This window comes from Accipiter gentilis, chromosome 15, assembly GCF_929443795.1.
Source record: "Accipiter gentilis chromosome 15, bAccGen1.1, whole genome shotgun sequence".
Taxonomy (NCBI): domain Eukaryota; kingdom Metazoa; phylum Chordata; class Aves; order Accipitriformes; family Accipitridae; genus Astur; species Astur gentilis.
The window spans coordinates 26,206,248-26,231,602 of NC_064894.1; the positions used below are offsets into that span (position 1 = coordinate 26,206,248).

At 38.6% G+C, this 25,355-nt stretch overlaps 2 protein-coding genes across 3 annotated transcripts in view; one reads left to right on the forward strand and one right to left on the reverse strand.

The window, feature by feature from the left end:
* The window catches only part of GOPC (golgi associated PDZ and coiled-coil motif containing), a 28,496-nt gene extending 4,890 nt beyond the window's left edge, over window positions 1-23,606 (reverse strand). Inside the window, exons 1-7 of one of the 2 annotated variants that reach the window (XM_049817998.1) lie at window positions 23,324-23,606; window positions 9,550-9,714; window positions 6,975-6,998; window positions 3,057-3,232; window positions 2,607-2,772; window positions 1,262-1,357; window positions 305-469 (exon numbers count right to left, since the gene is read on the reverse strand). In XM_049817998.1, coding sequence (XP_049673955.1) covers window positions 305-469; window positions 1,262-1,357; window positions 2,607-2,772; window positions 3,057-3,232; window positions 6,975-6,998; window positions 9,550-9,714; window positions 23,324-23,605 — 1,074 coding nt within the window. In that variant the 5' untranslated portion in view covers window position 23,606. The remainder of the gene's footprint in view (window positions 1-304; window positions 470-1,261; window positions 1,358-2,606; window positions 2,773-3,056; window positions 3,233-6,974; window positions 6,999-9,549; window positions 9,715-23,323) is intronic. The other variant, XM_049817999.1, reaches the window with a different exon arrangement.
* The window catches only part of LOC126046074 (nephrocan-like), a 32,393-nt gene continuing 17,787 nt past the window's right edge, over window positions 10,750-25,355 (forward strand). Inside the window, exon 1 of the mRNA XM_049817997.1 lies at window positions 10,750-11,115. Coding sequence (XP_049673954.1) covers window positions 11,096-11,115 — 20 coding nt within the window. The 5' untranslated portion in view covers window positions 10,750-11,095. The remainder of the gene's footprint in view (window positions 11,116-25,355) is intronic.

The following is a 25,355-nucleotide window of genomic DNA, read 5'->3' on the forward strand; positions in this document are numbered from 1 at the left end:
TAAAATGTAGGTCAATAAATAATTATTTCGGGGGGGGGGGGCAACGTAACAAGCTGATTTCCATCAGCCTTACTGAAGAATCATTAGCCAATACATGGGTTTAACTGAACCAGTACTGACCTGGCATTTTTCTCCTTAAATTGCAAGACATAAGAGGATTAAGTGTAAGGTGATACAGCTTCAGGAATCACTGTATCTTAGCATAACACTGTGCTTAACAGAAAACATTAAAATTCAAGGTCATTCAACAGACAGAACACAGGAAGCACCTAAATGTGCCTATGGATAACAGGTTGCAACTGACCTGTTGGGAAAGAATAGTTACAGCTTCTTTATGTTTGGCATCTCTTAGATTAACTCCATTTACTGCCAGAATAGCATCACCAACATGCAGTCCTCCACATCGATCAGCAGGTTGTCCAGGATGGATTTCAGAGATCAATATTGGTACACCATGCTCCTTCCCACCCTATTAAAAACAAACAAACAAAGTAGATTTTAAATTAACTGAGATGTCCATTAGCATAAAATTCACATTCTGGTAGTTGCTCTTGAAGCACTTATTTCAACTGTTATTACAGAAGATTAGAAAGCATGCTTCAGACAAAAAGAATGCTTAAAAAAAATGCATGAGATTCTTGCCTGAGTTCTTCTCCCCACAAAAGAATGGACAAATTTCAAATATATACTCAAACAGACAAAGGAGACATTTCTGAATAATAATAAAAGTATAAAATCATACACAAGCTGATGAGACAACATCAAAACCTCATTAAAAAAAGCATATCAGGCACCATATATTGATGTGCAAGAAACAATATTCATATTTAGAATAAAAGTACAATAGTCAGAATTTTCAAAATTCATTGTAAAAAGTTAATACAGCTTTTGTTAGGTGTAAGATGCCAGTACTGATACTTTAAAAGTTACAATCACAACAGCTAAGCTTTGGAAGTTAGTTCTCAGATTGTTTCCGCTCTTCTGCAGACATACCACACCTGAAATTCACCACTGGCTAATCTGCTAAAGTGTCTATACCCTAAACATAAGTTGAAATCAGAAATTTTACATAAAGTAGCAGTTATCTATTTCCTAATCTACCAAAATGAGTTTTCAAGTTCTATGACCATAGCTATGGATTTGTGTATAGTTTTTTCGTGTGTTCTAACAGTACATTCACTGATCCACATATTTTACAAAAGTACAAATACAAATTTAAATTTCTTCATCTGTGTCATAGAAAATAAATGCAAGTATTTACTGTGATTGAAATTCCTAGTCCTTCATGGTCTTCTTTAACTAGCAAAACTTTTCTGATTGGACCAACACCTTGACTCTTCTTTAAGGCATCAGGATCCTAGTTTGATAAAAAATAAACATAGCATAAATATAAATATGTGAACCAAAAAGTGATGCATTTCTGCATTGCAGTTTTTTAAATTATATACAGGCAGTATATCAGCAACACAGTTTTAGACTAGCTCCGGGCAGGACAAACTTACAGTGCCCCTTTACAGTCAGGGTACGAAATCAGAAAAGATTCCTCACTATGCACTCTTGATGAGAATAATTATTTCTATTATTTCAGTGCTGAGTGATCCACAACACAGAAGTTAAGTTCAAAAGAAAGATATTAAAAGATATTAAAAATATAAAGGGACTACATGAAGGAATGCTGATCACTGCTGAAAAGTTCTATGCCGTAAACTGCAATTTAAAACTGAGAAATTATAGAAGATGTAACACAGTCCCAAGGAAGGGTATTTTATTATATTTTATTATAATAAAAACAAACCATACCAAAAGCCATTGAAGTCAAAACTAAAAGAGAGACTAAATAAATCAAGGTATTTATTTTGCTTTTGTTAAGCTGCTGTTGCCATTATGCATACCCTTAAAATCACACATACACATATTTGTCCACCAATATGTTATATGCTATCAGCAACATAAGCAGTAAGACCCATCTGACAAACTAAGGTATTTAGAACAGATCAAAGCAAAGCACTTTCCTGAAAATGTTTGGTTTTATGCACTGAACACTGGGGTGATTAACAGGTCAGGTGTCAAGTTGGGCAAGTTCTTCTAAGGCTACTCACAGTGAAATCCCTTTTAAAAGTTTTATTTTTAAAAGTACCTTTTGAGGGGGGGTAGGAGTGGGGTGGGATGGAATCAATTATTTTACAGTGTCAATTTATCTGGCCTTTAAAAACAATTTTAAAAATTCATTTCAGTTCAAAGTAAACCTAAAAATGTTATTCTTGTTTTTTCTAAATAAGTTAGCTCCACATTTTGAAACCCAGGTAACAAAATTATGCTATTAAGTTCGTATTTATACACACACATAGCAGAGGCTCAGTTTTCAAAAGGACTGAGTGTTCCTAGGTAAGTCAAAGGAATTGTATCATCTGTCATGGTCATTTATGGGGACATGCTATTCAGCACGGAACTGTCCTTCAGCATACAAAAGAATTATGTATTCAGAAGTCACATTTGAAAGAACACAATACTGAAGTGAGAACAATCACAAAAATGAAGAAATAACTCATATCTATTTTCAACAAATACTGGAAATTATGGAGAAATGGCTCATTTTTTCAACTTACATGTCCTGGTGGTGCTTGCATTGGTCGTTTTAGATCATTCCGACCTCGACAAGCTCTAATAACAGTTTTGTGACGGTGAAGGTGTATTTCTGCTTCAAGCTGATTCCAAAGCTTGTCATGAGCTGGTCCTTTCATATCTCGTCCCAGTAACTGAATCTGCTGGACCCTACGTAATGACAAAGAGATTAAAACAACATGCTATATCACAACTGAAAAATCAATGCATTGTACAACTCATACACTTCATCTGGCTACAGCACACAGTCACACAGCAACTAGAGCAAGTGCAAGAACCATGGGGATTTTTATTTCTTCCTTTTGTTCAATTAACTGCAAATGTGAGACTTTTCCTACTTAGTCCTAACTTTGGACCTGCCTCTGGGGACGCAAAAGAAGAAAATAATAACAAAAAACATCTCATGCTAAGGGACATGGATTGACTTCACATACCTTCCAGCTAGTTCCTTATCTAAATACTTGGCTGCCAATCTTGCTCCATAAACCTCAGCCTGAAGCACAGCTATGTGTCTACGAAGTGCTTCATTTTCCTTCCTCAGCAACTTCACCTCTGCTTCCAGCTGAGCTTCTTTCACTTTTTCTTTCTTGTTAGCTTCAAGTTCTCGCTCCTTTACAAAAATAAAAAAAAAGAAAAAAATTGTTGAAAAGCCTTTATCAAAGTTAATAATGAAAGAGCACTTACTGTTTCTGCACACACAATCTGAAATTACTCTCCTGCGTACTAGACATGCATGCAGGAAAAAAAATGAAAGCAAGGACTCTGGCACTGCAGAAAGTGGTTTGCATTCTCCCCTCTGGGGAGAGGAGGCCTTGCATTCAACTTTGTGCTCCTGACATGATTTCTATCCAGCTTACAACTTCTTAGCACAGAATTCATATACTGGTTCAAACTGCATGGATGAAAATTAGTAAGAGCGCTTCTCCCTATCACACAAAGGTGGCAAAATTTAAGTAGCCTGAATATCATCCTTACTTTTTCCTGTGTTCAAACGGGAGATTCATACAAAGAGAGAGAAGACTATTTTTAAAATAAAAAAGTAACTACAAAACCACGAAATATTTCAATTTAATATTCTTTAACTATTTTAATCTCATTTTTAATATGATGTCAAGGAAATATTCTGTAAGTCCGTATGTCCTGAAAATGACAATTATTTTCATGCAAACAATCAAGAAATCTCCAGCCAGGGACATTTCCAAATTAGAGTCTGAAGACCGCAAAAAATAAAGCCAGAGATTCTACATATGAAGATGCCCTCCCTGACAAACTTAAGAGAAATTAGTGCAAAATAGCTTTGTTAAAAAAAACCAACAAACAAAAAACAACAACAAAAACCCCCTAAACCCCCAAACTAAAACCACACTTCAAGCAAGCTATCTTCCTTCCCTTTTTCCCGCCCACCCTGCCACATGAAAAAAGAATTATGGAAATATAAATTACTCCCACAGTGCTCCATCCCATATGTAGAGAAAATGCATAGTCATTACCTTTTCTAACACCCAGAGCACTGGAATGAAAGGAATTAGTATGCTCAGATCACTAGTCTACAAAATCTACTTTAAGAAGAGCACGTTTGATGACTTGTATGTTTCATATCTTGCTTTATATCCCCTTTACAAAGTGGGGGAAAAACCCCACCACAAACCAGGAGAACAGTAGAGACACAGGATCTATTACTGTTTCCTTTTAAAAATGGCTGTCAACTGAAGTATCAATAAAAACTCAGTTGACCATAATGCATTTTTGAAGACACTTGAGAGTACCTAAAAAACCATGTTCTTTGTACTTGTACCAACTACATTGTTAAACGAATAAAACCAGGAAGTGCTACTAAAGAAGCGACAGGACAGGAACAAAATTTTACAGAACTGGCAAGACAAATCTGTTCTCAAATTGTGAGTGTGCTTATTCACTATTCCAAGTCTGGATACAAATCCATGAATATGATCAATATTACCACATTTGAGAAATTAAGGAAGGTTGGTCCTTCCAAAGAGAGACATTTTCACAATAGGAATATGTAAGCATTTATAGCTATTTGCCAGAAAGTCAAATCTGAACTTGATGGACTCTACTGTCTCCTTCATCTGTTAAATACTTGTATCAGCTTAGATGAACAGAGTACATTAGACATACGTGCACATTGGCCAAGAATTGCCTAGCATGCTGCTCAGGAGGAGCGGCACAAAGATTGCTTGAAATTGCAGGCATTTCACTTCCTGTAATTCCCATATTGACCCAGTTTCAGATCAGGTTTGACTCCATACACGTTAGAAAACAGGTCACACAAAGCTACTTCTGGTCTCTGGCCTTTGGGTTGGGGTTTGTCTTGTGAGATGACTCTTCAACAAATCCCCTTCTGAACTGCAGGATCACTCCTAAGCCAAGAATTTTGACTAATCTACATTTCAAGAATAGGAGTTTCTAAAATTATACCAATTTTCTCTATTATTATATGGTCTTGAGCTATCTTAATTCACACCTACTGCCAGCAGCCAAAGGGCAATTACAAGAATTCAAGCGTGCCAATGCACGGCATTGCCACTGCCACACACTTTAGCTGTACGAAGGGTCACGGTTCAGACCAACACTCATTTGACAGTAGCAGCAGAGTCCGTATACAGATACAGTGTTCCTCTAACAGTTATGTTAGCTATGTACGTATTGCTAATATTGCATCAAGGCACTCTAAATAGTACAGACCCCTTGTTTGTGTACGTACTCACTTTTAGAACGTCTTTTATTTGGCAAATATAAAAAGACAAAGACTAGCATTTAAGACAGACGTATGAAGATATATTATTCACACCCAAACCTCCATTTTCTTCCTCACTGGATATTTTTATGCTTTATTTACTGAACAAAAAGTCAGAAACTAAAAACTCATATCATCTTTGCCAATAATTTGTTAGAATGTATTATTCAGAATGTTTTCTACTCAGAAAAAAGCTTTAGAGACGCATGAGTTCCTTGATGTATCTGAAATACAAGTTGGGAAAAGAATTCCAACTTCCCCCAGAAAAGTGGATTGCTGAAGTGATCCAAGATATTTGATTACACTAGCAAATGTCATATAGCACACTTCAGTGTATTTATAAGAAGTAGCCAGCTTAAAAACTCTCATCAAGAATAAAATTTTCCATCAAGTTTCTCTGAATTTCGTTTGTCATTTAAATTAAATTTAAACAGAAAGTCAAATGTTACATTTCTAAGCGGAATCACTTTTAGTCATGCATTTTAAATGTTATATCTAAAATAGGAGGAACAATGTAATCCCATAGAATTGTTTTCTTCCTATTTTCTCCATTACTATGACCATTGTTCTGTGACTGAGGTGGAAAATTGCACCCAGAAGCTATTCTTCTCTGGACTGTTTCCAATAGATCACCACATGAATTAAAAAAATTAAAATGTTTGCAATATAGAATCTCTGAAGATGTACTGAAAGAACATGTCGTGTTTTGAATGACTGCCAAGAGATGTGACAGAAGTCTCAAAAATGTTTAAAAAGTTGAGGAAGTTACAGAATAGTTTCATGCCTTCTAGTGTTCATAGTATTGCATAGGTTCTGCAAAATAGAAAAAAAGTGTATCTTCTGTTGGTAGTATAAAAAAAACAAAACAAAACAAACCATTAAACCAAAAATGCAACTGCAATGTTGAAGATCAAAGCTTGCAGTTACCAGCTATCCCATGGCTTTTCAAAAAGCAAATACTGACTAACAATAATGAGGTACATAGCATAATAAAAGTGGAAAAGCTGTTTAAAAACCTTTCATGTTTATCACCGTGAAAGACCAAAAGATAAGTTAGCTTTGCTTCACCTTTTCTTCTTATATATGTATTATTGTGTTTATATGCTTGGGGCTGTTTCCCAAGCCAGTAAATCATACTAAATCATGCCCACAAAAAGAATTGAGAAAAAGGAAAACAAGGAGAAGTTTACAGGATTTTTTTTTTTAAATACAACACAAAGAATACTTCATATTACATTGATAGATGTGTACAGTGTTTATGCTTTAGAAATTGTATAACACCTTAACATTTTTTGAGCTACTACCAGAACAATCTTTCAGAATGCCAAGTCGCCACATATCACCCTAAATCAGCTGTAACAAGAATAAATAAAACAAATACAGACTTAGGAAAGAGGGCACCAAAACTAGAAAAGAAAAACTAAAATGCAAATAAAATTTTTTCCACAGCATCTTGCCAAATGACAGGAAAAAGGAACAAGCCAGATCTGTTTTGCCAGTTTCTGAGGCCAACATATATTTAAGTTGTTGCACAAAACAAAAGCACTGTAAACATAAAAAAAAAAAAAAAAAAAAAGGCAGTCAGCATACTTACCATTTCATCCACAGAAAGGACAGACTTAAGACAGAAGAAGAGATTTCCGTAATTAGAGAAACAGGCAATAGGAACTTCAAGAAAATGCAACAACATAAATTACTTACTCCAAAAGAAATTTACCAGCAGATTTTTTATTTTATTAGAAGGCATAAAGAACAAGCACATTGCTATAATTGTACTTAGCAGCAATTTTGGTACGCTGCAGTGAACGTTATTAAAACTCTTATTAAAAATTTTAACCCTATTGTAGTATTGAAAACAACACTTCCTCCTAAAATACCAAGAATCTTCATAAAGAATAGCAAGATAATGCAAAATGCATGAAAGCAGTTTTGAAGCTATCATAGAAAATACATTCTGTAATCTAACATCTGTTATACAGATAATAGATTTTTTCCTTTCAGAAAGAATAACAAAATACCTATTACAAGAGGGACATAAAAGACAGGGAGAAGTAGCAAAAAGGATATGCAAACTGCAAAACTCAAGAAAAAAAATTCAACTAGGCAACTTCATACTCTTACGAAGAAAGAGTTACTGTATGTGGACTAAGCAGATACACCACTCCTAAAAAGAGATTAGGCCTGAACTATGTGATGTTATCAATTGCTTAGCAATCTGAAACATTTAAAAATGTCTTAGTTCACCACTATATACAACTTCAGAGTTTGCAGAGTATACATTTATGCTAAGACTCTACGTAGAAAAGAAGCGTGGTCGTTGTTAACAAAGAAAGCAGGAAGCTAACTAGTACAGAATTTTATTTCCCCATCACATATTCTGTTGACACAGTCCTTTGCCCCCAGAGGCTTTCTGACTGCCATGTCAGCACGACAGTTCTTATTTACCTAAAACTCAGACTTCCCATTTTATTGTCATTTAAGCAGCCTCAGTTTTCCTTGTTCAAGATTCCCAGACCTTTATAGCTTTCTTTATCTAGAACAGTTTAAAGCTGAGCTTCTCTCCATTAAAACTATGAAATCCCTATAAGGCAAAGTAAAGCAAACTCAGAAGATTAGCCCTGATGTTTATAAAAAAAGGAGGAACTAAATGGAATTAAGGAGACAATATCAGTCTAGGCTGATTCAACACAGACAAAATCTGAAACAATGAAAGTAAAATGTATTTACTGTCACCTGTGGGAGAAAGACTGCTGTCACTAGCATGGAGATTTAAAATATCTTTAGAAAATGTTTATAACAAGGTAAAGGAGAAACAAAAAGGTTAAAAGTATTACTCTCTATGCCACTCAGAAGTTAACCCTCACTAATGATATTTAGAGACCAAAATCACTCACAGTGATGTGTTGGCTTAAAAACTTTGCTACATGTAAACCTGCAGCCTAACACTTACAAAATGCTGCTAATACTTAACTAATGCTTATTTACAGAGCCATAAAAATTATTAACAGCTCTAAAGAAACTTCAACCTGCTTAAACTATAATTCAATACAAAATAAATTATGTGCAGACAATCCAGAAAATGTTACTCTTATGCTGAATATGCAACTATGAGGACCTAGGAACATAGCTCTAATTCAATTACAGCTTTTGGATCTGAAACAGGAAGAATTTGGGTTACTCCTGTTATTCAGTGATTAGCCTAGATTAGATAGCCTTTAAGCCTATTACTGTGTTTTATTATACATTAATTAACAGGACAAAATAGCAGAGGAGACTAATCTAATGTTCCGCCTATGTTGGGACTAGGTATTTGCAACCAACCCATGAAGCAATTTTAAAAACAGCCAGAGCACTAGACTTTGATTTATGCCAACAGTTAGAAACCACAATCTATACAACATTGCTTTACTTTTCTAATTTACAAAGTCTTAGTATTAGAGCCTGAATCTGTGCTGTGGCTAGTAACAAGGCACCCTACACTCTGGTTATCAGTCAATGCCAACTAACTGCACAGATTAATTATTGTGAACTTTTGGTGGGCTTTGTAAAGCTCTAAGTTTCTACAAAAACCCATATCATACAAAATTAACAGCGGTTTATTGAGTTCTATTATGACAGTCTGCTGCACGTAGCAATGGAGAGCACTGTAGATGCATCTGCAGCATTATTAAAGAGAAAGAATGACAATAGAGAGGACTGTGATGCCAGCTACCCTCTCTCTGTATGGCAAACCAATCCTATTCTTACTCTTGTCAGAGTGTAACTACAATAAAAACAATAGACTTACCTCACTTTAGGCTTTTTTAAAATATGTGAAGATTTGATTGTATTTGTATATTGGAAGCTACTATCTTTTGCAACTTTTGTCTTCAGAAAAGCTTTATGAACCACCAAAATATTTTCTTATTTTACTTCAAGAAACCACTAAAAAATGGTTTATGTAAAAAGAACTTCTTAAATTCTAATTCATTATTCTGATGTTATTTATGTTATTTTTAATGGTTGCTAACAACCAACTGTATATGTTATTTAAAAAAGAAAAAGTTAACTCTCTCTAACATTTTTTATGTGAAAATTCGTAACCAGCTTATTCGCACCTTCCAAGGAAGAACTTCTGCCAGGATAGGGAAAAGTATAATATAATTCTCCATTCAAGCCACCATACTCACCAGTTTTGCCTTAATAGCCCCAGAATCAACACTCTGACCGGTTTTGGCATGTAGCTGAAGTTGAACAGCATGAAGTTGCAAAAGCTGATCATGCACTTCCTTTTCCAATACTGCTTTCTCTGCCTGTGTTTCTGTCAGTTCAGACTTCAGATCAACTAACTGTGCCTGTGAAGATATAATCCATCAGAGTAATTAGAGCAACGATTAAATGGGGTCATCAGAACTACGATACATATATACATCACTTGCTGGTACATATATGCTAAAGACATTGTAATACAGGTAAGAGTACAGGCTGTCACAAGTTCCTCCGTAGCCCAACTTAAGCACGGGATCATTTGCAGGCTTTTCTCCCCAACTGCTACAAAATTCCATCATCCACAGACCCAGCATCAACCAACCACACTGCCGAAAGTAACAACAGCTGAGTTTTTCCTCATGCAGACAATGGCATGTGATGCTGATGTCCACTCCAAAACAGGGCAATGGCGTTAAACCTATGTAGGATTTACAACCATAGCAATGGAAATAAAATTTAAAACTTTAAAATTACTAAATCTTATTAAAAAAATTGATCAAAGTAAAATGACAATTATTAATCTAACGCTGAAATCAAATAACCCAATTTACAATTGGTCTGCTATCAACAGCTTAACTGAAATAGTAAATGAGGTGGGCAAAGCAGAAGCCATAAATTAACATGCCCCTAAAATGCCTTTGTAGAAAACCAAGAATAGTTATTAACTCTCAAAAAAGTTGTTTTGAAACATTTTAAATACAGTTTACATGTAGTGTTTATATCTGGAATAAAAGAACAAGTTCTAACATGTTTACCGAGTTACTTGTTATCCTTAAGTTCAAGTAGCATTTTATAAGAAAAGCTACATTTATATAAGCTTTAAAGCTAGTATTTGCCCAAAAAAACACAGATTATGATCTCCAGGGATTTTTAGGTAAATTCCCGGAGTATATTTTTGCTTCCAAAAATTTGGAAATAAAGAGCAAAATGGAAAAGCCACTAATTTTTTTAAAAACCCCTCTTATATTAAAGCAGGATATTTTAGATATTTTAACAACATTATACTAACGTCCAAATTCACAATGAATATCAAGTTGCAAGCCAGTGCTCACCCCATTCAACTACATAAATCACTGCTTTAAAATGTCTGTATCAGGGGTTTTTTTAAAAAAAAAAAGGCGGCAGGAAGGATTTGGCTATCAGTGGGGAGTACTTACTAGGTCTAACTTTAGGTACATAATTTAGATGGACAGTCTCCTTAAGCTTCCAACATAATTCAGACATAAGTAGGCTCTTCCAGAGGTGATTCAGAGCACCTAAATTAGAGCACCATTTGATGAGATGGGTCAAGCCAATCTCCAGCTTGGTGCTGCCAAGAAGAATGATCTGCCTTCCAGCCCCTTGGCTATGCCCCCTCGCCCCACATCGCCGGGACTGGAGGGTTGGAGATTCCCTGCCCAGGAGCTCTGCTGATTTCAGACCGGACTCCCCAGAACAGAGCAGAACCACCTCTCCCTGTTCACTTAGATGAAGCCTCAACAGATCAGGTTAGCATTTACTTTTTGTCAAAGAATGGGGTTGCATGCATTTCCACCTTCCAACTGCCAGAATGACAAAAAAACTTCAATAATTGTAAACCCTCACAGAACTCTAAAGTAGAAATTGCCTTCTACAGTAAGATGATACTTAAAATACTACAAAGTCATACAATTTTAGAGAAATGGGTTACTTACAAAACCGCATTGTTCTCCCAAGTGAACAGCCACTGCTAAATTCTCTCTGCTATGGATTATCCACCCTCAAACAAAAGCAGAGCCACCTCAACTAAAGTAGCGAAAGAAAATACCACCAGTATAAGAGGTGATGGTATGGTACAGAGCAGATAACTAAGACCTTAATAATGAAGGCACAGTCTGACCCAGTCACAGTTTCACATAATTTACAACAGTATTACTTCTACTTTATTATTATTTGTTGTTATTATTATAATAAAACGTATAATGATATTACTTCTACTTTAAAAAAAGACCACTAATGTCTTCCTCCTTTCAAGCAGGTAATAACAGCTAACATACTGACTTTTATTGTTCTTTTATATACATACACACACACACAAAACCTCATCCATTCTAATTCAAAATGCCTGGAGAAGCAGAAAGTCGCAGAACAGATAAACTCCACCAGTTTAATACTATCCAGCCTCACCTAGTAGAGAATGACATATAAGGAACAGAAGAGAGTTTTGGAAAAAAAAAAAAAAGTTATTTCACTGTGCAAATTACAAAGCAGTGAGAATGATGGCTACCAGTTTTGCAAAATGAATGATGCTCCAAAGGGATCACAAAGAGACTGTCAAACTCAATTAATAACAAAAACAAACAAACAAAAGTACTCTGCATATGACCTAGGATTTAAATTCATATCCTGCTGTTTTAATAAAGAGAGCAAAATAAGAAATGGTATAAGTGCACATCATGGAAGTAATCTATTTACACATTATGAAAAGTCATAAATCTATCCCCAGGAACAGATGCGTATACAAGAGTCACACCAAAAAGCACACACAGTAAGCTGGTTTCAAATCTTGTGATCTACTTCTGTGAAGGCTGACAAATCTTTACAGTCTTTCACAGAAGTTCTGCCTTTCTCAGCTTGGCCAGCTCACTTAATCCTCCTTTATAGTACTCTTACTAGCACTATTTTTTATCCACATTCTCTCACTTTGTTACAAAGGAATCATATGGAAAGACTACTGGAAGTTCAACAGTTCTACATTCAATATTGGAAGATACTCAGTAAAAACCAGAGAGGGGGCAGAGACAGCAGAGGAAATGACGAGCACAAACAAGACCTATCGGTACGGCCATTCCTTCCGAGGGCACCATTCACTACATGAGGCAGGGGTTCTACAGAAAAAGACAGTGCCAGATGATATAATGCTTCAATTTGCATAAGCACAATGAGGATAAATTAATGTTGCACAAGCAACTGTACCAATCCTTTAATCGGCAGCTTTTTGGATGTACTCTCCAACAAGACTGTTGAAGGAGAGCTGTCAAGTATTTTGAAGATCACCTGCAATTGCTATAGAATTTGTGGCGAAGCCAATTTGGGCAGAATTAACAAACACCCACCCACAGGAGACCATTGATCTTCAGGGTTAGGAGAGATTAGGAAGAGCCACCACCAACAAATAGAGAACAGAAACCTTCACTGGGGAGCAATAACGGGCAGAGGTTGAAGAGAAGGTAGTATGTTTACTTTTAACATCCTTTAACAGTAACTTGGTGATTCAGCCACTTGCTGATTCAGCCAAAAGAGGAACTCTTCTGTATTTAGGGCAGTATACAACTGTGCAGATTAGCAATTATCACACATTAGCAAGTATCACACTGCAAGGTAACACCTTAGTTTCTCACTGCTAACTCATTTGTGAGTCTATGCCCCAGGCAACACACGGTTAGTAGCAGGACTGGACTGTGGCTCATGGAAGTATAATTGAATCATGAAAACTTACATCTAGCCCTAGATGAATCAAGCAGATAGGACATGAGAGAGACAAAATTTGCACAGCTCTTTTTGCCTTTTATTCTGACACGTGTTGGCAAGGTCAATGCCTTTTTGAGATACGTTCATTTGTCTCTGACTCACCAAAGTCTCGGACACTTTTCTCAGACCAAGGTCCATAACTGGAATTCAGTGCCAATGGCAATGGGAAGTGCTTGGTCTGGGCCTTACAATGGAAGCCAAAACTTACTGAAATCAACCAGAAAATAACCAAATTTTTTCTTAATTAAAGAAAGTCAGGCCTCTTGTTTCAATGCTTCACTTTTCCCACCTCTCTTGTCATGGACAACGATCACTAACTTTTCCTGAAGTGTTCTGAGAAATGCCTCAGTTCAACATTGGCTGCTGAGAGCTCTGAGAAGTTACGTGAGTCAGCATGGAAAATACTCAAAAAAACCCCAACAACCAGCATTACTGACAGACTCACTTCTTTTTCTAAAGTACCTCACTCAAGCTTGTTCTCCAATTTATCAGTAATTATCAGACACATTATTGTTAATTTCTTTGTGTTTACTGTCCCAATTACAATCCATAAACACTGTCAACTATACAAGACATACTTCTTGGTTTCTTACTTTTTTTCTCTCCTCGCTGTTCTGAATAAAAAACCAAACCAACCTGAAGACTGATCTGATCTGTCTGGGGTGGGGGGAGAAAAGGTAATTCCAGAAGTCTGTTTCTTCTCTTCTTCCAGGAAGTACCAGTAAACACATGCTATTTCACAAAGATCTACTGCTTCAGATTATCACCACATTGGTCTATAATCAAGCTACTTCTAAACTCTAAATAAAAGTCTACAATTCGAGTAAACTGCAGATCTTGGTCAAATTAATCAAATAGTAAAACTCAGTATTTATCTTCCAAATAATCCAACACAGAGATGATACCAGAAGAAGTTTTGAAAGGCTGAGTATTTATTCAATTTTGGGGCATATTTTGCCATTTACCAGGTACTTTGTATTTCACAGAGATCTTACACCTATCAAAATTAAAACCAAGTTTCAACTGAAATAACTCAAGAATTTATAAATTACTGGGTTTTTTCAATAGGAGATAAAGGAAAATAAATCATGGCATTAAGCAACAGACAAATACTTATTCCACAGAGCATTCAAAAATATTATGGCAAAAATAAAAATAAATCCCTAAGCAAAACAGTCCAGATATGATGTCCTTCTATTTTTAATCAACAGTTCTTATTTCCTGTTCAAGCAGTTAGGAGTTATCAAAAAGTTGTGTTTGTTATAAATGATCTTATGCTAAATATGTATTTTAAGCTGGCAATATAATAAACCATCAGCTTAAATGCTGAGATTGATTGCATTTACAATCACAGAGTTCTTAAAGTATTAACTAGTGTTTTTCATTAGAAGCTTTAGAACAAAATAGTATCATTGAGGTCTCTTCCAATTATTTTACATCATATCATGTAATTTTTTTCATATGATGGTCTGAACTCTCAGAAAAAAATATTCATTCATCCACCTGTACATTTTTCATAGAGAAGTGAGCATTAGAATAACTAACGAAAAATCCTTTATTTCTATAAGATCTCAGAGCCATACTCAAAGATCCTAGGCCAAGTTTGCACATAGTAAAGACTAAAATTGTGGACCTTGCCCTGAACAACTTGCAATGTAAATAGACGAAGGAAATGATGAATAAATGTACCATGAAAGAGAAGTACAAACACAGAGGTATTTGTGTATAGAACTGCACAACAGGAAGCAGACAGATGGCATGCTAAAACCACAAGTTACCACTTCTCATAACCATCACTGTTTGAATGAGGCATTAGAAGATGGCAATATTGTGACCTCTGAGATCTAAAGTATCAAAGGGAGGACACAGAGACTGAGAAAACTTGCAAAAGTGGGATGATGGTGACTAGCATACCATGCTGACAGGAAACAATTTACCTCTCACTACTGAAAGGGAAAACAGCTGCGGCGGTGGGGGGCAAACAGAGAGATGGCATCATCAGATAAAATAATGACAATGTTTTCAACTTTGGGAAAAGCTTTTTTGTTTTCTGAGCTATCATTCCAATAATTTCTGCAGTATGGACAAGAGTTTTATTTGAGCCAATAGATATGGAAAAAATACCTAAGGCTTACCCATTGCCCAAACATGAGGACTCAAAATAGAGCCGAACTGAATTGGAAAGCTAGGTCATAGGTCTGAATAATCCTAGGACAAGGCAGTGGCATTATTCACCACACCAAATAAAAATAAGAGGCAGACCTGAATTCCCTCAAAATCAAAGTGTAATGAATGCTTTTTGAGTGTTGTAATGATGCACTTTTCTGTATATCAGTTTCTAGCTCAGAAGAAGGCTAAGCATAATGGACATATTAGAAAACACACAGGCATTTCAGCAAAGGAAAGCTAGATACATAGAAAAATATCCATCGTATTACCAGCCTCCAGTGACTAAAAGTCAGAAGCCAAGCACTCATCAAATGCCTTTAAAATAGCAAATGTCCTTTAAAGATTTTTTTTCATTTTCCTTTCATTTCAGGCCTTTAGGGTACATCTAATTCACTCGCATACCAAGACTTCTAAACTCATAAAGGTCTGAAAACTGTCTTTTTTAAATGAAAGATGATTTTTTTCCACCATGTCATCTCTAGATGCCAGCAGCTAGGACTTCAAGAAACATCAAACAGAAGCAGACTACCAATTAAAACAAACAAACAAAAATGCTCCACCACAAAACCTGGTAACATTTCATCATTTCTATCTTAGTTTCCTAAACAAGGCAGTCTAGTACCATCATTTTATCAGTATGTGTACATTTGTCCCTATTTCACCTTCCCTCCCTGCTGATTTGAACTTAATCCATTTTCAAGATTCAAACAAATCCATTAGAGGGGTAAAGGTGTGTATGATTGAAGTTCCTACAACAGACAAGTTTTGCGCAAAACAGCTGCTCAGTAGGACAGAGTGATGGATTAGTGCCCTCACAGGGGAAATCGTGGGAAAAGTCAGACCTTAGCTAGTTTGTTTAATCCTCCCAGAGACAAGAGCAAACAGTGCAATGGCTAGGCACCACACACCCAGTTCTGAGCTAGTGACTGTGCTGCTGCCCCTTGTCCAGCCCACTAACCAAAACCGTAGGTAGATGACAAAGCAAAGGATGCTGTGGTGTGGAAACCCAACAGATCATGGGAGAGAACTGGGGATGCCTGAATCAGAAGGTCTTAGCGACTCGAGAAAGTGCTCGATGTTTGCATTAGGACAAATCATTCCCCACAAATCTGTAGGAAGTGAGATTTCCAAGGTCCATTGATTCTGTTACCAAAAAAACACCTCCGGTATATATCTTTTTAATAGCTAATGCTACAAGAGAGGTCCCTATGAATCTTGCCATGGGATCAAACCAAAATTCATAGACAAATAAAGTATATGACGTGTTTTGACTATTTCAGCAGCGTGTCCTCATGTAATTTATGCTAGACTCCAGAAAGTTTACCAACATGTGTTTATGTATTTAAACATTCACTCCTGATTGGGACTATTAACCTTCTGATGTAAAGGCTGGAGGATCTAGGATCACACAACAGAGCAGGCTACAATGCTACAATTACCCTGTGGCTTCTGCCCCAGTATATAGACAAAAGCGCAATGCAAATATCAAGATACAACACTAGCTTATTTGCTTAACTTTATATTTTGGGGGCATTTTTTTAAAGACAGAAATGTTGCTTAAAGGCAAAAGTAGGTTAACCACCACCCCCCCCCCCCAATTATGCTTTACAAACAATGAACTCATTATTCCTAAGTCTTCCCATAACATTACACAACTGCAAGATAGAAAACAATTTTTCAGGACGTGACAGCTGTTAGCTCCTACAGCCTGAGGCCGAAACATACTCACAGACACCAGATACACAAGTGGTGTTGGTTCAACAACAAAAGAGCCTGTCGTGCACAGTTATGAACCATGCAGCCCACGCACTACTAAGTTTTCACGGGGACCCCTAACTTTGGCATCAGCCCATAGATGTGAAGTATCGAAACAAGATCTTAAGTATTCTGTTTCTCTAATTGCTGGAAGAAAGGATTGTCTCCATTATCTCACCAGTGTCACTTCACCACTTTGACTACGGCTCTCCAAAAGACAAGAACACTCTATCCTTCCTCAGTCTTCACTATTTGATTCTTCCTGCCTATTAAGCAGCATTTGCTGCAATTTCTCACACAACCCTATTAAGTTTAATGGACTGGTTTGAATGAGAAATCATGAAACAGATCAGAGCCCTATTAATCTCACTGTGCTCCTTGCAAAACTAAACAATGTGACAGCACTGTACAAAATGTGAGTTTCTGAATAAATGATACACTTGGGAACCATCATTTTTGTTGATAAAAAAGCCCCCGATTTCAACACAACCAAAGAATGCTTACCACTTGCCAATGATGAAAATTACTAGCCTGTTTCAAGAAATTATTTTAAAAGGCTGTACTTACAAATTCTTAAATGAAATTAAAAGCCTTTATTTCATCATTATTGTGACCTCAAAACTGACATATGTGACTTAAGCTTTTAGTTAAAACTTTAACTTTCACAAAATGGTCTTTATCATGCGGCTAATAACATGAACGACAAAATTTATGACTACTGACTCCCTAAGTAAACACTACAGCAGTGTAGCTATATAAGTAGACTTAGCAAAAATGCAGCATATGAAACTGAGCACACAAATTAATCATAAATTAATTTAGTCCACCTTTAATATGTCCCATACAGAATACAAAGTATGAGACATCTACAAATTAATTGCTCCATTTCTCAGATTCCATTCTAGTCCTGACAAAACATTCAGACAACTGGTCAGCAAATTAAAAGGATAGAAAACAACATACATACTTTATCTTCTCTGCTGAAGACCATTCTGGATATGTAACTATTTGCACAATTTTCCTCCCAACGATTAAAAAATAACCTAATAATAATACATTTTAAGCATCTTAAAAGTTTGGTTTCCATTTACATAAATGGGTACATCAACCAATGTTTATATGCCAGTCACTGACCTTTTTCACCTCTATCATTAAAATATCTGTTACTGCAGCAACATATTATCATTTTCACTTTGCTTTACATACTGTTTCTTGCCACTGTTATACTTTGTATTTGACTGTATCATTCTGTTTGCACCTACTTCAGAAGCACAAACTACTTTTTTTTTTTTTTTTTTTATCACTGCTTGTACACTGCTGCCAGTGTCAAATTTCTGTCTGCCTCACAAAGATTTTTTTTTCAGGTTGCCCATGCTTCTAGTTGTTTATTAAGAAGACACAAATCCATTTTTAGAAGTCATATTGGTAGTTTTATTATTGCCATTATTTTGAAAGTCATACTAGCTATGCAACATTAGAAATATAAACTCAAGTACTGGTTCCCTATCACTTACTCTTTGGCAACTCCCAACAGACGAGACAGAGAAAAGGAAAACATTTCACTACATGCTGACTGAAACTAAAGTAAGATAGTTAAACTCATATAGAATTCCAGAGCTTCTGATACAGGAAAATACTAATTAAGTAGAGGTGACCCCTTTAAAAAGGGTATAATTATTGTGAGAGAAGTTATATGTATCAAACTAATGACAATTTAGTATAGAAGCCAACTGGAAAATGTCTGCCAACCTGTACTTCCACTTCCCGAATATCTGAAAACTGCTCACAATTTAAGATATAAAATTAACTGGATCAAATCTCATTCAACTGATTTTCCAAAAAAACACATTCTATCTAGTACCAACAGATTTCTATTCCAGAAGAGAAGTGGTATTCCAAGTTAAAAGTGTAATTAATAAAATAACATCTCAGTAAATACTGGAAAGTTTTATGACATTTGAAAAAAATTAAACAATGTGCTTTTCTTATGAAGTTATTGCAACTATGCTCCCAGTTTTATAGACATGTCTCTCATGGGGCAAAGAAATATCTTGGTCTTCAACAGGTGCATTTCTCACTACAAGGCAAAGGAGAGAGGGGAAAAAAATCCACACAGACCCTTGTAAGAAGGTGTATGGACCTACCTTGGTTTAAAAAGTACTGCTGAACAACAAAGCAGGACCACAGTTCTGCAGCGTGCTCCATAAGATGGACTTGCACACTATATGAAAAGTCACCATGCACATAAAGCCACCTACATTTAGGGTTTTTGTTTCAGTTTGTTTGGTTTTTTAATAGGGATCTTCAGATTACCTACATAATACTACAAATACTTTAGCTGATACAGTAACAAGTTACTTACAGAAGAATTCAGCTTATAGGAACATGTTCCTCTAAACCTGCTGATTCCAAGTTCATCAAGGACATAAAACTACATAAGCGATTAACTTCCGAGACGTCTACTTAAATGATCTCCTTAACTTTAGCATGTACATTGGCTTAACACAACTGCCAAGACACAGAGCATGCTCTACCAGACATTCCTTTCTAGCTTGTTCATTTAAAACTACAGAATCAGACCGGCAGTCAAAGTGCCAGAGTCAAAGTCAAGCTCAGTTTTCACTGGCACATTGACCTACTTCTTTTACTCCTACAAAATTGCAATATACAGAACTTTATTTTTTTAAGTGGATGTTTAGGCAATGTCAGTCAGCATCATGTAATTTTTTCACCTCTAGTGATAGTCAAACAGGAAAAACAAATCCTACGAACTTCCTCTCAATTAAAAAAATCTATTGAAATCTCACACACTGACTGCTAGCCTGCATCTGCTGATTTATTATGCTTTCTGGGAAAGAGCATCACAAAAAATCTCCTTTAAAATGGCTGTCCTCTCCTTTTCTTCTAACAGCCCAAGGTCCTTACTGTCCTCCATCAAGATACACTTCTTCATTTGTTCATACTGAAGTGAAGCTGATCTCAGAAAAGACTGTGGCTTCTGTCACCTAGCACTTTTTTTTCCTCTTTGATAAGCTACTTAATTCAACTCTGTCCTACTGTGACCAGCAGGAAAAATACAAAACCAAATCCTCCTCCCCTTTTGCTTAATTAGTTTAATTTAGGATTGCAAGTGTTATTAGCACAGTAGCATGTTTATAACGTTTCACCACCCTAAAGCACAAGTAAATTTATCTGCACTGTGCCTCTGCATGCCTCCAGGTTCCTTCTAAAAATCACTTACCCCTGAATTGCTAACTCCCTCTTTGGAAACTACCATCTTCCTGGAATGCTTCTTTCACTATTCAAAAACATCCCTCGTACAATATTTTACCTAGACTCATCTCTCTAGCAGTAGGTATACACCAATGATGCCAAAACATTTTTTGCACCGAAGTCCTACAGCAGGAGCTTCCATTCACCAAACCAACTAAGCTGTGCCTCTTAAAAGCAACTCTATCAATCAGAGAATGCATAATAAGGTGATAAAGTTGATATCAAGTCCAAACCGCATTTCTTTATTCTTGTCTGTAATATTATAATAAGACCCCTCACTTCTGGTCAAGGAAATGGAACCCACAAACAACAGAATTATATTCATCATTTTTATTATCAATTTGATTTTCCTTTAGGAAATAAGATCACTCATGCAGTAAGACAACAGCAGGCAAACGTAGCTGCAGGAGTAAAGTCTTAGCTTTTAACAGCCACTGACACATTCAGTCAAAGTATTATTTTAATCCAAATAAAGGCATATTTCTGAAGATGGATTTAATTTATTGGCTTGAATAAGTGTTTGTACTTAGGTAAACTATGAGTAATGACACTTTTATGAATGTGATGAAAGCTTTGCATTCAAAAGTACAAACATGATAAAGTTACAGTTGTGAGCTATTAAGAAATGACTGCAATTTTTTAAGTTATATGAATACAGTACCTTGCATTATTAAAAAAAAAAGTAAATCCACTGGTCACATCCTAAACTCCCATATTAGTCTCAGTAACTTCTTTCAAAACATGTAACTGTACCCTTCATTTTGGATGCTGAGGGTTTTGGCTAGACATCTGTGCACTTAAGACAAGACACTCATTCTCAACAGAGCAGCTCCATCTTTTGGAGATTTTAAATGGCAGTTTTCATTTCAAGTTTATGACTCCAATAATAATGAGGTCCTAAAATTAACAACCTTCAAGACAATACTATAACCTTCTAAAGGTCTATTTGAAAGATAAAAACTCTTTTATAGGTATTTGGCCTAATACTGGTATCAGTAATAAAAATATTTCACAAAGTAAAAGACTTCTTATTCAATTCCAAAGCACTCACTCTAGATTCTCAGTATCATTTTTATCAAACAATTACTTCGTGCGCCTAGACATACACAATAATTGTACTGTTACATCTACTAACTGTGCTCCTTCAACTCATTTGAGATTGAGGCACAGATATTCAGTTACTTAGGTGCCCCTGATGATTTTAATTAGATACCAAAATATCTTTCAGGATCCAAGTTTTATAATTTCCTTTCAAAATATTTAAGCTTGAAACAGCTTTTCAAAGAAATATTTACCAAGCACCAACTCATTCTCTTAAAATAACCTGAAAACTCATCTATTTTACGAGTCTGTACACAACACCCACCATCCCCGTGTAATACACAGTAAATACTGATTGTCTACTATAAACTCATAAATCTTATTTTACTATGCCTATACTATTAACCCTACTGCATAGGTTGATAGTATAGATACATACCCAATACTAAAATGTATATGACAGCATAGCAATATAAACACAAAGAATACCATAAACATCACTACAGCGAGTATTCTGGTGAAATAAGGACTGCAATGAAAAAAGCTCCTAGTTTAATGAGGTCTTTGTTCTACTCTGAAATATCTTGTTCCTCTGTTAAACTCTATGGATTATTTTGCACAACAACGTCTTCGTACCAGGAAGAAATCTGATTAAAACCAAAGCCAGTTTACTTACTTCACTTCCTACTGCAAGGCAGACCTCCAGAGGAGCAGGTTACTGTTTGAAAACTCTTAAATTCCTTTATTATAACAAGTATAACACAAAGTACTGAAAGAATTGAATTCTGTGGCTTACGTGTCTACTGAAGCTCTTACAAAACACATATCTTCATGGTTTTGAAGAAGTTTTTCCCCTCACTCCCATATATTTAAAAGTTAGTGGAACACACAATACAACACTAAGAAGCATGGCCTGCAAGAGATACTGAAGAAATTGGAGGGTTTTAGCCCAGGGAAAATCTAACTGAGGGAAGACACATCCAACAGTCTTCTAATACGTAACAGGCAGACAAGAGGGCAGTTAACATCCACACCTCTTAAGGACAAGACAAATGACATCACCTACTAAACCAAAGACGACTCAGGCTGGACAGTTATAAAATGGCCATAAAGTTTGCCAGGATCTCCTTCCAGAGCGCTCCAGCTCTTGCACAAGTCACGGGACCTGCAGCCCTGCCTCTTGAGCAGCATCAGCACCAGCCAGCTTGGCTCCGGCCGATGCTCCTTTCTTCCAACCCTGACTGAAATTCTGCATTAGGCATGAAGAAAACTTTCCAACAGTAAGGACGGTTATTGTTCTCCTCACAGAACGTGTGATCTCCATTATTAATTCTCTGACACTAAGTTTGCCAGAGCACTACCTGGGCTGCCTCGGAGTATGAAGGTACACGAGGACCTGTCAAAAGTCCATCCCCAATCCATTTTTCTGCTTCATTCACTTCTAAGCAGGAACAATGTCCTCGTTTTGACTACTGACTATAGGCTTTAAGCATCTTGACCCTATGTCTTTGTCCCAATTTTAAAAGGCTTCCCAAGTTCACGAGGGACTTAACGCAAACAGAAGACCAGTCAGCGGCATCTGTTGCTCAAGACTGCTGCTTTCAACATCAAAGAGAAACTTTTTTTTTTTTTTTTTTTTTGGCACGCACCGCTTCATGCCCACGCTACAATAACCAAAACCAGAGGACCGCCACGGCCAGGCCCGAATCCCGCGGGGTTGGACACAGCCTCCCAAAACGTGGGGCCAGGTTAACCCTCCCCAGCTGCTTCCAGCAAGGCGCCCTGTCAGCCACAGGAGGGGCTCTCCCTGCCACCGTGGGCAGGACACGGCCCCGCCACAGCTCCCCGCGGGACGGCGGACGGGCCCCCACACCGGCAGGACCCCGGTGGCAGAAGCCTACCACCAGAGACACCCCCACCCCACCGGGGGCGGGGGGGGGGGTGTCTCTCCTCACCCCTTCCCCTCACCTCCAGCTTGTGGTTGATCTGGGACACGGTCTGCGCCTTGTGGCAGAGCTGGGCGAAGCAGGAGCTGAGGCTGGTCATCTTCTGCCGCCCCTCGTAAGTGATGTCGGCCTGGTCGGGGTCGATCTCGCCCAACAGCAGGTCCACGTCCACGAAGGCCTTGTCGAACTCCTTCTCCAGCACCTCCAACCAGCGGAACATGGACACCCCGCCGCCCGCCGCCGCCGCCGCCGAGCCCGAGCCCGCCGCGCTCCCCCCGCAGGAACCGCCGCCCGCCGCCGACATGCTGCCGCCGCCCCCTCCCCTCACAGGACCCGGCCCCCCGGTCAGGGCTGGGCAGGGCCCGCGTCCCCCTCCTCAGCCTCCGCCGCGCCTCAGCCGCCCCCCCGCGGCCCGCTCCCTGCACCCGCCCCGCAGCACAAGGCGGCGGCGAACGGCGGCCCCGGCCCGACTCCACCGGGGCAGCCACGCAGGGAAACGAGAGGAATGTTCCCGGCGCGCATGCGCGGCGCGGCTGACAGGCGGCTGCGGAGGCGGCGAGCCGGCAGCGCGCGGCTCGTGCTGCCTGCCGCCTCCTTTGGAGTTGTGGCAGGCAGCAACGATCGAGTTCTAAACCCACGATCGAGGCCGCCGCGCTCCTCAGCCTAAGTCGCCAGGGGGCGCTGTGGGGCGGGCCGGGCAGGTTCCTCAGGCGGGCGGAGGGGGGCGAGCCCACCCCGAGGCGGCGGGGAGCTGGGGGGGGGGGTTGGGGAACGGCGGACCAGTCACACCGCTCCCGGCCCCCCGGTCCCGGCCCCGCCTCCCCAGCCCTGTCTTCACGTTATCCAGGGAGCGCCCTCACCGGCCCGTGAGGCCACCGTTCCGTTCGGCTTCTGCAGGGCAGGCACGAGGCGTTCAACCCGCGTCTGCCCCCCCCGCCGGCTGCGAGTGTAACGGCTCCTCGCGCCCTCCCCTCTCCCCAAAAGCCGCTCAAAAAACGCCCGCGGCGCCTGGCGCGGCTTAAAGAAAGATTTTTCCCTACGAGAAATGTTATTTTTCACGGTGCATTTAGCGCTTCTCAACTTCAGTCGTGGCGTTGAGGCGCGTCACCTGCCCCCGGGGAAGCTGGCCGCTGGTCCCTGTGGGGTCCCCGCCCGGGAACAAGCCTGAGGCGGTGGCGGGATGCGGGCCCGGAGGGGTCGCTGCGACCTGGCGATTTACCTTACAGCACACCCCGGTGGCGTTTGTATCTTCCAGAAAATTTCTGGATTCCAGAAAATTTTCCCCTTCTTTTTTTTTTTTTTCCAGGTTCAAGAGACCCGAGTATCAATAGCTGGAATACCAACAAAATTACTAAAATTTACACATTTTCCCCCTCCTGTGGGAGCGGGATAGGAAAGAGAAGTCTTCGCTACTGTATTTGCAAACATGATGTGCAGGTACAAACCACACAGCTGGATTTGCAGTTATACGTTCATTGCTGACACAGCAAAGATGCAAACTTGCAAGTGGTGTATAAAAAGGACTGCCCCGGGCACCTTTGCATCTCTAGAAGCGCTGATGCATGCAATTATACCCATATAAAAGGTATTTGCATTTTTTTAGCTCATCCTAGTTCTGAAAACAAGAGAAATTTCAGGAAATAAGCTATCTCCACATGGGTGCTTTCTCCAAGGCGCTCACCTTGGTTACAGCTCGTCTCCTTTGAAATACCGCAATTGATTCTGATGTTGATTTCAGTGGGAGCTTTATTAGCAGGTCTTGTAGAGATCTTATGCAGCTTGGCTTTATTGCATCAAAGTTGTAATTCCACCTCAAAAGAGAAAAAGGATCATTTTAACCCAGATCAGGATACTAAACCTGCCTACCGCGTGGCCCCACAAACTACCTGCCAGCACAACAGAGGGGAAGCATGGGGGCCCTCCAGTCAGCAGAGGAGTGGGTGCCAAGAAAATGGTAACAGCACCAGGACCCCCGCGCACCCTGCCCTTGGGCTGCAGGGCATCCTGGGGTGAGTTTCCTTCCTCGCTCCACTTGGCATAAATAATTGATTGGG